General features: G+C 40.6%; 1 protein-coding gene across 2 annotated transcripts in view; it reads right to left on the bottom strand.

Moving 5' to 3' along the window:
- The window catches only part of cdc40 (cell division cycle 40 homolog (S. cerevisiae)), a 135,848-nt gene that overhangs the window by 114,542 nt on the left and 8,217 nt on the right, over nucleotides 1-13,089 (bottom strand). Inside the window, exons 1-2 of one of the 2 annotated variants that reach the window (XM_080192904.1) lie at nucleotides 9,843-9,951; nucleotides 9,631-9,717 (exon numbers count right to left, since the gene is read on the bottom strand). In XM_080192904.1, the coding sequence (XP_080049030.1) occupies nucleotides 9,631-9,669 (39 nt within the window). In that variant the 5' untranslated portion in view covers nucleotides 9,670-9,717; nucleotides 9,843-9,951. Of the gene's footprint in view, nucleotides 1-9,630; nucleotides 9,718-9,842; nucleotides 9,952-13,089 lie in introns of those variants that run through there. The other variant, XM_080192903.1, reaches the window with a different exon arrangement.

The raw sequence follows: 13,089 nt of genomic DNA, 5'->3' as shown, positions 1-13,089 counted from the left end.
TCTTGTGCATCATTTGACCTACAATTCAGGAACAGGTTTACAGCTTCTCCTTCTCAGACTGGGATGCAGTGCAGGAGGCAGTAGAGGGAAATAAGTGACAAAACTAGAATATTAATTTACATGTGGGACTGGATTCTGCATTAACGTTTCCTTCTTATTTGTGTAAATGCCCACCTTGCTTACCCAGTAAAATACTGCAACAAAATTACACCAGAAATCAGGCATTGTAGCATTTCATCTTTACAGTCTCACTAATGTAATGTTTCCTTCATATCTAAATTATTTAAATTGCTTAACAAAAGCATTTAACAACCAGCAAGCACTACTAATGGGATGTTCTCTGGCTACTGGAGAGGTAGAAAGAATTAAAACAAAATAAATTATGTAAGATTTGTTGAACACAGTAAAAGCATAATGGGCTCAAGATAAACATTAAGTTACCAGCATGCATTGAAAAATAACATTTATTAATTCATTGCTGAAGAAAGGTTTTTTTAAAAATCAAAGCTTTTTGTCTTGAACTTATCAGGACATCAGCAAGTTTATACAGTGTGAGAAGAGAGTGTTGATTGGTTGGCAAGTAGATTCTAATTGATAGCGGCATTACTGTGGAGAATGTACCAGTTGATGGTGACTGGCAGTTAACTGCCAAGCACTGTTTGAAATTTAAACCAAGCAGCTTGACTCTGATTGGTCAAGGCACTGCCCTGAGAAATGAAGTGAACGGCCATCACATGTTTTACTTAGCTGAAACATACAATTTGTGTACATGTTATTTTTGTCTGCAAAGAACAGGATATTGTGTATGTATATATGCCCTACTTCATTTATAACTGATTCCACGCAACATGAATTGGCCAAATGGTTATGCAAGTTGTTATAACCAGTTTTGAGCAAGTTTTCCAAAAACATAGTGAAGGATGCCAGTCGATTTGCAATGACCATGCTGGGCTTGCATACTGATAGCAATATTGTGTCCATGTGCTAGCCTATTAACCAGTGTTCCACTTAAGGAAGCCATAGATATTTGCACTGCAGTGACCTAGACCCACCACCATTGCATGAATCAGCACTCAGCGAACTTATGAACTCAGCAACTCAGTAGTTAAGTTCAGTTTAGAGTTAAGTCCAAATAGATGGTGTTCACATGGGATTTCCTCTAGGCCCAGATCTCTCAAACATCTTTGTTGGGTTCCATAAGAAACATGTCACTGAGGAGGTTAAGGGTTCAAATTCCAAATAATTAAGCAAATGATGTGGCTGACACTATTCAGTATTAATGTAATGCTGTACTGTCCAAGGTGCTATCTTTCAAATGAGACATTGAACTGAGGTAACTTCTGCCCCCTCAGTTGGGTATAAATATTCCATGGTACTATTCAAAGAGTAGGAGAGTCCTCTCTGGCGATCAATTCATATCCCTCAACCAATGCCACCAAAACAGATGATCTGGTCATTATTCCATCTCTGATTGTGAGATCTTGCTATGTACAAAATGCCTGCCATGTTTCCTTCATTACAACAATCACAGGGTCTCCATCCCTAACAGAGGTGTGGGAGTATCTTGACCAAACAAACTGTAGAGGTTCAACAAGGTGCTCACCATTACTTTCTCAAGGGCAATTAGGGATAGGCAATGTGCTGGCCTTGTCAGCAACATTCACAACCCATGACATAACAACAAAAAAGTGACTACACTTTAAAAACTCTTTGAGACATCCAAGTCATGAAAGATGCTGTAGAAATGCCAGTCTTCAAACAGATACATATATATTTTGGATCTAATTCCCAATCAGAAAACTGCATCTGAAAGTAAAAATTGACTCAATTTTTTTCCCTTTAGGCAAGAGTGGGTTGGGAGAATGGAGCAAAATTGGGAACACGCCCCATAAGCACATTTAACATCTTAACACATTCCAAAGAGCTCTACTGGAATGTTTCCTGACACAATTTGAGCCTGAACCACAAAAGAAGATGTTTCGTCTGATGACCAAAAGCTTGGTCAAAGAGGTAGATTTGGGGATCGTTTTAAAAGAGAAAGATTTTGAGAAGTGGAGCGATTTAGGGAGGAAATTCTAGACCATAAGCTGCAAATGAAAGAACTACTGAGAGGGGATGCACAAAAGGCAGAATTAGAGGGCTGTAGGGCTGGAGAGTTTGGAAACAGGGAGACCGGCAGCAAAAGAGACAGGGAGACGAGCAAATATGAAGAGATTTGAAAACATGGATGAGAAATTTAAAATTGAGAGATTGCCAGTCCAGAACCCAATGACCACAGGGTGATGGACAAACAGGATTTGCTGTGAACACAGCAGAATTTTTGGTGAACAAGTTTATGAAAAGTAAGCGGTTATCACAAGTGTTACAATGACAAATTGTGAAATGTACACATGTACCATTGTGGCATGGCAGGACACTTCATGATCATTTTTAAAATCAAGCTCTGACAGTCCAATTATAAGCCTGATTTAAATTTAACAACTTCCAGCAGCGATGCTCAGGCTTGATGGAAATAAGATAGAAAAGCAAGTGCTGTCAACTCCAAAAAGTCAATGTCCACATTTGGAAAATGAAGTGAAAGGCAAGTGAGCCTACAAAGAAAGTGAACAAAATGGAAATAAGCACATGATAAAATAGATTTTCCTGGATAAATCCAAACAAAAGTAACAGGGGTAAATAGAGGATAACAACTGCAAAAGCAGTACATAATGGAGTTTCAGTGCTTGTGTTTCTGTTCAGTATAAAGAATTTGATTGTTACATTGAAATATGATTAAGGGGACTGTATGGATGTGAATTCGGGCCCTGGGATAAAGAAGATGGCGCAGACATTTTCAGATCTGTGCCAGACAAACGTAGAAAATTACTTTAGTAATTAGGAAGAAGAATGATGAATGACAAGGTACTTGAAATAGTACAAGTGAGAAATAATGAGGCAAACTATCGTGAGTCAAAATGAAATACTTTAGGCATATTACTCAGGAACCATAAAGCTAGATAAAGAGAGCTTGATTGAAAAAGTAAAAAAGTTGTTTAAAAAAGCAACCTAATTAGTAAACAATAGAACAAAACAACTGTATTTGTACTCAATTTCCTCAATTATAAAACGAAATTTTGTGGCACCTTATAAGCACCTTCTGAAAGTCCATGTATAAAACATCAAGTGCATGACCTTCATCAACCCTCTCAATGATTACAGTTTATCAACTTTAGTTACCTGGTTTATTCCTGCTCCATTTTCTGAAGATGGATGTATCATTTACTTTGCCTCAGCCTTCTGACACCACCCAGGTCTAAGGAGGATTGAAAAAATGTGGCCAAAGCCTTAGGTATTTCCATCCTTATTTCCTCTCAGCAATTTAGGACGCATTCCATCCAGACTGTGTGGTTTACCTATTTTGAGCAGTCAACTTTTAAAGTACTTTCTCCACAGCTTTCTACACCACAGAATTTCTCTACCCCTTTTCTTATACTTAGAGCGCCCTCTTTCCTGGTGAAGATGGACGCAGAGTACTTACTTTTGGTTCAGTTATACTCTCTGTACCCTTTTGGTACCGAACTGGCCCCATCCTTTCTTTCATAATCAGTTTGCTCTTTGTATGTTTGTAAAGCTGTGGTCTTTTTAACTAAGGTACTAACCATTTCTTATTCACTCTCCTTCTGTTCACCTTATGTTTTTCAGCATTCCCCTGTACTTTCTATTCTCTGCTTGGTCCTCTATTGTATAAACCTGACATTTATCATGTGCCTCTTTCTTCCTGTTTATTTACATTACGATAACTGATTTCTTCGATTGTCACTACTCCACTGTTCCTTTCTGAAATTTGTTTGCAGATTTGTTCATTCAACTGCTATCCTCTATTAAGTGATCTATAGTAAACACCCAGCAGGGTAACAGCTTTTCTTCAGTCCTTAATTCAAACCTAATAGAGTCTGTCTTTGAACCTTCTAGTGTATCTTCCCTTTCTAAGGCTGTAACAATATATTTGATCAAAACTGCCACATGCCACCTTCCCTCTCATTTTTCCTTTCTATTTACCTCCTGAATACACTGTAACCAGGAATGTCTTGTTCCCAATCTTGCCCTTGTTTGATTAAGTCTCCTTTAGTGCTATTATGTCATAACTCCATGTGGCAACTTGTGCCTGCAGCTCTGTAACATTATTTATCAAGCTCAACGCATTTATGTATATGTACGCGAACAACCACCTGCACCCCCACCTTGCTTGGTATTCTATCCTGTTTGTTTCCTCCTCTTCCTAGGCTACTTTTTATAGTAATGCCGTTTGTTTCTGCTAGTTCTCCATGTGCCTTGCTTCTCCTATCTGAAACCTCATGCTGGCTTTCCTAAACCCTTTCAAAATACTTTAAATCCTCCTGCACAGCACTAGATATACCTTTTGAAGTACATTTATATCATTAACACTAATTCAATATTAATTAATTTAGAGCAACCTTTTCTTCAGACAAGATTTTCAATGTTAGTTATGCATACACATAACAATTAGGATTGTCCATTAATATGAAATTCACACCAATGCTCATCAGTTGTGTAAATTAAAAATGAAGGCTTTCATTGTGTTAAGGAAAAATTATTCACATGGAATTTCCGTAGCCTCACCCAGAGGACCCTCCTTGTATACAACTCACTGACTCCTACATGGTTCAATAAGGGAACACTAAATTCATTTCAAAGAGCGCAGACTAGATTCCATTGTTGACACTGTACAAAGAATACAGTCATACTACTGTATCATTCCTCATTTTAAAAGCTGCCTGATGGAAACATAAATTAAATCAAGTAACATACATCATAAACAATGCACAAAACCAAAATACTGTAAATGCATGAAAATTGTTTCATTTTTGCTGTACAAACCAGATACATCGTAAATCACCACTTGAATCAGACCAATGTATGTCAGAAACGCAACATCATGCTTTGCTTTATTCTGTACACTCCAATTGTGTATTCCAGGCACGGGGAAGTGCAAGCTCAATACAAAATATATTTCTATTGATCAGATGAATGCCTCAGAAACCAAGATACCTTTTTATGAATTTGCAGTTTTCATTAAAAACATGTGTTCCATTAACTATAAACTATTGTTTATTACAAGGGGAATTGAATATAGAAGTAGGAAGGTTATGCTTCAGTTGTACAGGACACTGGTGAGACTACATCTGAGGTACTGTGCACAGTACTTGTCTCCTTATTTAAGGACATAAATGTGTTACAAGCAGTTCAGGGAAAGTTTGTTCAACTAATACCAGGAAAGAGTGGGTTTCTTATGAGGAAAGGTTGGACAGGCTAGGCTCGAATCCACTGAAGTATAAATGAGGCAACTTGATTGAAGCATATAAGACCATGAACAATCTTGACAGGATGGATGTGGGGAGAATGTTCTCTCGTCTAGGAAAATCTAGAATGGGAGAGTTACTGTTTAAAAATAAGAGGTTGCCCATTTAAGACAGAGATGGGGAGAAATTTCTTCTCTCAGATGGTCCTGAGTCTTTGGAACTCCCTTTCTCAAAATGCAGTAGAAGCAGAGTCTCTGAATATTTCTAAGGCAGAAGTACATAGATTCTTGATAAACAAGAGGGTTACCTGGTTCAGCAAGAGGTTACAAACAGATCAGCTACCATCTTATTGGATGAGAAAGCAGGCTGAAGGAGTCAAGTGGCTTACACCTGTTCTTTATTTTTATGTTCCCACATTACTCTTGCAATGAGAAATCCAGCTTTCAGACAGTGGTTAGCACTGCTGCCTCACAATGCCGGGGAGCCAGATTTAATTCTGGCCTTGGGGACTGTGTGGCATTTGCACGTTCTCCCAATGTCTGCGTAGGTTTCCTCTGGATGCTCCAATTTCCTCCCAAGGTCCAAAGATGTGCAGGTTAGATGGATTGGCCATGGTAAAGATGTGGATTTATGGGGGTAGGGTGGGCCTGGGTAACATTTTCTTTCGGAGAGTCAGTGCAGCCTCGATGGATTGAATAGCCTCTTTCTGCAATGTTGAGATTCTATGGTTCTGCACTGTAGGGATTCTACGGTTCTCATCTATGATTATATAATGAATGTCATCGGTTCTCATTATCCTAAGTGAACAAACTCCATAACATTAAATTGCAGTTGCACACTTACTGAAGAGGGCATATAAGTGCTGTCACTATTAGGAGCATCACACTGAGCAAGCTTACCCCATGTAGAGCAGAGAAAGCTATGCTACTAAAAAAAGCATAAACAAAGCAGATGAAAACACTGAAGAAAATAGAAAATCACAAGCTAGACTTTGGAACTGATGAACTGAACCTGGCTAATGCTTAGATACCTGTAGAATAACTTCTTTCAAAATATAGATTTCATCAAAAATATTAAAACATTAATTGTATATCAATAGTTTTATCCTGCAAGAACTTAAATCCTTACAGCATCTTGAGCGCAGAAAAGTTTCCCAACATGCTTCATGGAGCATAATCAAAAATTAAGATCATGCCAACAAAATAAGCTCTCCTGAACAATGGCCAAGAGCCTGGACAAAGGTGGGATTTAGGGAGGATCTTAACATGAGGGGAGAGTCTAAAGAGGGAATTCCAAAGGATGGGAGGTGACTAAAGGAACAGACACAGGATTTCTCCCTGCTGCCCGGGTCACTGTTGGTGGCACCAGAAAGATCCCGCTCATGGGAAAATCCCACCCAATGACTTTAGTTTTCCTAATGTTTAACTGTGGAAATTGTGGCTCAAAGGCCACATATCAGATAAGTAACATCGAAAAGATGGATGGATTTTGGAAGTTAGTGGGGTGACACCAACATTTACGTGAAATCTGGCAAGTTTGTGGATGATGCTGTCAATGGGCAACATGCAGACAAAAACACAATACATCACAAAAGGGGACCATTGGTCCATCAAGTCTGCATTGGCTCTGTCGAAGAACAATCCACTTCCACTAGGGGATTTTCACAGTAACTTCATTGTGGTGTTAATGTAAGCCTACTTGTGACACTAATAAATAAACTTAAACGCTTTATCCCACTTCTATGCTCTTTCCCCATATCCCCATGTCGAGTATTTATCTACTTGCTTTCTGAAACTGTTACAATCCTGGCTGATGTTATTACTGGACAGTTAGATTCCCAAGCAGAATCCTAACTTGAGAGATCATGACTTTTTTTTTAAAAAAGGGATGTAAATGGACAAAGGTCCAGGACTGCTGATTAACTTTTACAAAAGAATAAAACATTTTTTAAACAAAAATAAATTAACTATAACACACTACTCCTTCACCCCTCCTATATCTTTACAGATGTACACTGATTCATAAAGATGCCACCCAAAACAGTTACTGTGGATTTCTCATCAAATCCCCCCAGATATTTGCCACACTTGAGCTAACCAGTCTCACCAGTTGGGCCAACTGGACTTCCAAGCAAGTATTTCCAAACTCTACTCTTGTAAAACACCATCCAGGACAAAGGGGCCTGCTTGATTGATACCCCATCCACCATCTTAAATAATCACTCCTTCCAACACCAACACACAACGGCAGCAGTGTACACAATCTACGATTAGAAACTCACCAAAACTCCTTTGACAGCACTTTCCAAACCTGCAACCTCTACCACCTAGAAGGGCAACAGATGAATGGGAACACCACCATCTGCAAGTTCCCCTTCAAGCCACATGTTATCCTAACTTGAAACTATATTGTCATTCCTTCACTGTTACTAGGTCAAAATCCTGGAATTCCCTCCTTAACAGCACTGTGAGTGTATCCACACCTCAGGGACTGCAGCAACTCAAGAAGGTAGCTCACCACCACCTGCTCATTGGTATCAGGGATGGGCAATACATGCTGATCTAGCCATCTACTTCCACATCCTGTAAATGAATTTTTAAAAACTTTGTAAAACACCATTTGAAAGTCCATTTACACATCAACTGCAATGCCCTCATCCACCCTCTTCTGTTACCTGATCAAAAGAAAAAGGAAGAGCCCAAAGATAGTTGCAGACCTCTGGGGGCAATGGTACAAGATAAGGAAAGTAAGTCATGGATGGAGATGCTCAGGCTACGATCAAATCTTTAAGTGTGGAATCAGCTAAGAAGGCACTAGGCAAATGGGACACTGGAAGGACATGTTATTGTGCATGGAGGGAGTGTATTGGCAGGCACAACTCACAAAAACTACATGGGCATCAAAATATTTTGCAAGTCATGTCAATGTCTGGTTTTACAACCCATAAGAACAAAGAAAATTACAGCACAGGAACATGCCTTTTGTCCTCCAAGCCTGTACCGACCATGCTGCTCGAATAGACCAGAACTCCCTACCCTTCCGGGGACCATAACCCTCCCTTCCCATCCTATTCATGTATTTGTCAAGATGACCCTTAAAAGTCTCTGTTGTGCCTGCTTCCACAACCTCCCCCGGCAGTGAATTCCAGGCACCTACCACTCTCCGTGTAAAAAAAACTTGCCTCATGCATGTCCTTTGAACTTTGCCCCTCCCACCTTAAACCTATGCCCAGCAGTAATGGATTTTTCCAATCTGGGAAAAAGCTTCTGACTATCCATTCTGTCCATGCTCCTCATAATCTTGTAGACTGCTATTAGGTCGCCCCTCAACCTCTGTTATTCCAATGAGAACAAACAAAGTTTTTCCAACATTTCCTCATAGCTAATGCCCTCCATGCCAGGCAATATCCTGGTAAATCTTTTCTGTACTCTCTCCAAAGTCTCCACATCCTTCTGGTTGTGTGGCGACCAGAATTGAACACCACATTCCAAGTGCAGCCTGACTAAGGTTCTACAAAGCTGCAACATGACTTGCCAATTTTTAAACTCAATGCCCTGGCCGATGAAGGCAAGCATGCCGTATGCCTGCTTGACTACTTTCTCCACCTGCACTGCCACTTTCAGTGACCTGTCATACCTGTACACCCAGATCGCTTTGCCTATCAATACTCTTAAGGGTTCTGCCATTTACTGTATTTTTCCTATCTGTATTCAGCCTTCCAAAATGCATTATCTCACATTTGTCCAGATTAAACTCCATCTGCCATTTCTCCGCCCAAGTCTCCAACTGAGCTGTATCCTCTCTGATGGCCCTCTTCGCGATCTGCAATTCCACCAACCTTTCTGTCGTCTGCAAACTTACTAATCAAACCAGTTACATTTTTCTCCACATCATTTATACATATTACAAACAGCAAAGGTCCCAGCACTGACCCCTGAGGAACACCACTTATCACAGCCCTCCATTCAGAAACACACCCTTCCACTGCTATCCTCTGTCTTTTATGACCAAGCCTGTTCTGTATCCATCTTGCCAGCTCACACTCTGATGCCATGCAACTTCACCTTTGCACCTGTTTGTCATGAGCGACCTTGTCAACGGCCTTCCTGAGTCCATGTAGACAACATCCACTGCCCTATCCTCATTGATCATCCTTCATCACTTCCTTGAAAAACTCCATCAACCTAACTTTACTAACAAAAAAATTTGATATGAAAGTTTCTTTTCTGGCAACAACTGAACTATACTCAAAGAGTCAGTGCTGAATACAATGCAATTACATACAGACAGAATTCAAGAAGCTTCAAAATCAGTATCCAAGAACTCTTACCTCTGGTGCAAACATAGTTTCATATGATGGATTGAACATAACTTCCTTCAGCAATGGATCAAGGTGAACCCCTGTTTCCACATCTTCCTAGAAGTAAAGAAGCACAGGATTTAGAATGGTTCTGCATGGTCACAGTATAGAAAAAGTGCTATCACGATTATCGCCTCAAGACTCAATTTTAAAATCAGAAAAATAGAAGATTTTTGGCTCACATTTTGAATTGGGTGCAGGGAAGCCAGGTAAGATAGGAAATTAGAATATTCTGCAACCTGAAGGTTGCCTCAATTTCTCTAATGATGCTTCACTGAAATCACACCCCACTACATTGGACTTCGAGACATCAGCAGCATGTGTAGGCATGTGCAACATATTAATGGAGAAAAAGAAACTAAATTCATAGAATGTTACAGCATTGAAATGGGTCATTCACCTCCTCAAGAAGACACTGATGCATTTGTCATTTTAGAAAGAAAGTCAAATCCAAAACCACAATTTATTATACACATGCGCCCCATTACTTTAAAAAAAATTATTGATTCTGCTTCAACAAGAGTTTGTAACAGAAAATGCCATATCCAATATTCCATGCTAAGTCATAGATCAGTTGGTAGCATTCTCCCTTGTAAGGCAGAAGGTTACGACTTTGAGAGTCCTGAAATCAAAATCTCAAGCAATGCACCGTGTACTACTGAGGGAGCATAATTTTTTAATGAAACACTAACTCTTCCTATGTTATACCTGTGTCTCAGGTAGGTGTAGGAGAGCCCATGCACTAGTTTGAAGATCAAGAGAGTTCTCTCCAGAGCCTTGGCTAATATTTATCCCTTAACCAACATTACGGAAACAGATTATGATATTACTCATTGTGAGACCTTGCAACGTCTGCTTCATTTCCTACATGCATCAGTATTCAAAAGTATTTCATTGCCAATAAATAGCTTTAGGTCAGTTCTGAAGACAGGAACGGCACTGTATGATGCAAGTTCTTTTCCGGCTGGAGGTCTGTGACCAGTGGTGTTCTGCAGGGCTCTGTATTTGGACCTCTGCTATTTGTGATATATATAAAAAATTTGGAAGAAGGTGTAACTGGTGTGATCAGTAAGTTTGCAGATGACACAAAGATGGCTGGACTTGCTGATAGCAATGAACATTGTTGGACAATACAGCAGGATATAGACAGGCTGGAAAATTGTGCGGAGAATGGCAGATGGAATTTAATCCAGATAAATGCGAAGTGATGCATCTTGGTAGAACTAATGTAGGGGGGAGTTATACAATAAATGGCAGAACCATCAAGAGTATAGAAACACAGAGGGACCTGAGTGCGCAAGTCCACAAATCCTTGAAGGTGGCAGCATAGGTGGAGAAGGTGGTGAAGGCGGCAAATGGCATGCTTGCCTTTACAGGATGGGGTATAGAGTATAAAAACTGGAGTCTGATGTTGCAGCTGTATAGAACGTTGGTTAGGTCACATTTGAAGTACTGCATCCAGTTCTGGTCGCTGCACTACCAGGGGGACGTGGAGGCTTTGGAGAAAGTGCAGAGGAGGTTTACCAGGATGTTGCCTGGTATGGAGGGTCTTAGCTATGAGGGGAGATTGGGTAAACTGGGCTTGTTCTCCCTGGAAAGATGGAGAATGAGGGGAGACCTAAGAGAGGTGTACAAAATTATGAAGGGTAGAGATAGGGTGGGAAGCTTTTTCCCAGGTCAGCGGTGACGATCACGAGGGGTCACAGGCTCAAGGTGAGAGGGGCGAGTTTTAACTCAGATATCAGAGGGACACTTTTTACGCAGAGGGTGGTGGGGGCCTGGAATGCACTGCCAAGTAGGATGGTGGAGGCGGACAGGCTGGGATCATTTAAGACTTACCTGGATAGTCACACGAGCAGACTGGGAATGGAAGGATACAAACGAATGGTTTAGTTGGAGCAATGAGCGGCACAGGCTTGGAGGGCTGAAGGGCCTGTTTCCCGTGCTGTACTGTTCTTTGTTCTTATAATATAAATAGTTTTCTATAAGTCTTTAAAAATAGTCTGTAATTGTCTTAGATTGGGTTGGGTCACTGTCTTTGCTGAGTCAGTACATTCTGCCAATATCTGCATGGGTTTCCTCTGGGTCCTCCAGTTTCCTCCCACCGTCCAAAATATGTACAGTTAGGTGCATTGGCCATTGTAAATTCTCCCTCAGGATACCGGAACAGATGCCGGAGTGTGGTGACTAGGGAACTTTCACAGTAACTTCATTGCAGTGTTAATGTAAATGGACTTGTGACACTTTATAACATAAACTTTAAAATTTATGGCTTATCTTAACCAATTTTTCCTCCAGTGAAAACTATCATCTGTTATAATTCTTAAACTTTCTCAATTCTAGTTTCAAAAAAATTCATCCTCTCTCTTTACAAGACAAATCCTCATTTCTGCTTTACATCATAGAATCACTACAGTACAGAAGGAGGCTGTTCAGCCCATCGAGGTTGTACCGAGCACAATCCCACCCAGGCCCTATATCAATAGCCCCATACATTTATCTTGCTAATCCCCCTGACACTAGGGTCAATTTAACACGGCCAATCTGTGGAACGGCGGTAATTATGGGGGATTTCAATCTACATATTGATTGGTCGACCCATGTTGGACGCAGTGGGCTTGAGGAGGAGTTCTTCAAATGCTGCCGGGATAGCTTCCTTGAACAGTGTGTGTTGGAGCCGATGAGGGAGTGAGCTATCTTGGATCTGGTGTTATGTAATGAGGCCGGTAGAATTAGGGACCTTGTGGTGAAGGATCCTCTTGGGAAGAGTGATCATTGTATGGTGGAGTTTCTGATGCAGATGGAGGAGGAGAAAGTGGGTTCCCGGACACGCGTCCTTTGTTTGAACAAAGGGGAGTACGGTAGGATGAGAGAGGAATTGGCAAATGTTGATTGGGGGAGCGCGTTGGAAGGTAGGTCTGCTGAGGAACAGTGGAGGATCTTTAAGGAGATCTTTCTTGGTGCTCAGCAGAAACTTATTCCGATGGTTAAAAAGGATTGTAGGAGGAGAGATAATCAGCCGTGGATAACGAAGGAGGTAAAGGAAAGTGTTAAATTAAAAGCGGATGTGTTTAGAGTAGCTAAGAGTAGTGGACGAGAAGAGGATTGGGAGAGGTTTAAATGTCAACAAAGAATGACAAAGAAGTTGATAAAGAAGGGTAGGATAAACTATGAAGCTGGGCTAGCGCTTAATATAAAAAAGGATAGCAAGAGTTTTTATAAATATATAAAAAGGAAGACACTGGCTAGGGTGAACGTTGGACCCTTACAGGATGAGAGGGTGGATTTAGTGGTAGGGGATGGGGAAATGGCTGAGGTCTTGAATAACTTTTTTGTTTCGGTCTTCACGGAGGAGGACGTGAATAATTTGCCGGGTGTTAGCGATGGAAAGATGGTAGGAGTGGAGGGCCTGAATGACATTATTGTTAC

Source organism: Carcharhinus amblyrhynchos, chromosome 7 (genome assembly GCF_965287045.1).
Source record: "Carcharhinus amblyrhynchos chromosome 7, sCarAmb.v2.hapA, whole genome shotgun sequence".
Taxonomy (NCBI): Eukaryota; Metazoa; Chordata; class Chondrichthyes; order Carcharhiniformes; family Carcharhinidae; genus Carcharhinus; species Carcharhinus amblyrhynchos.
This window is presented reverse-complemented; position numbering and strand designations above follow the sequence as displayed.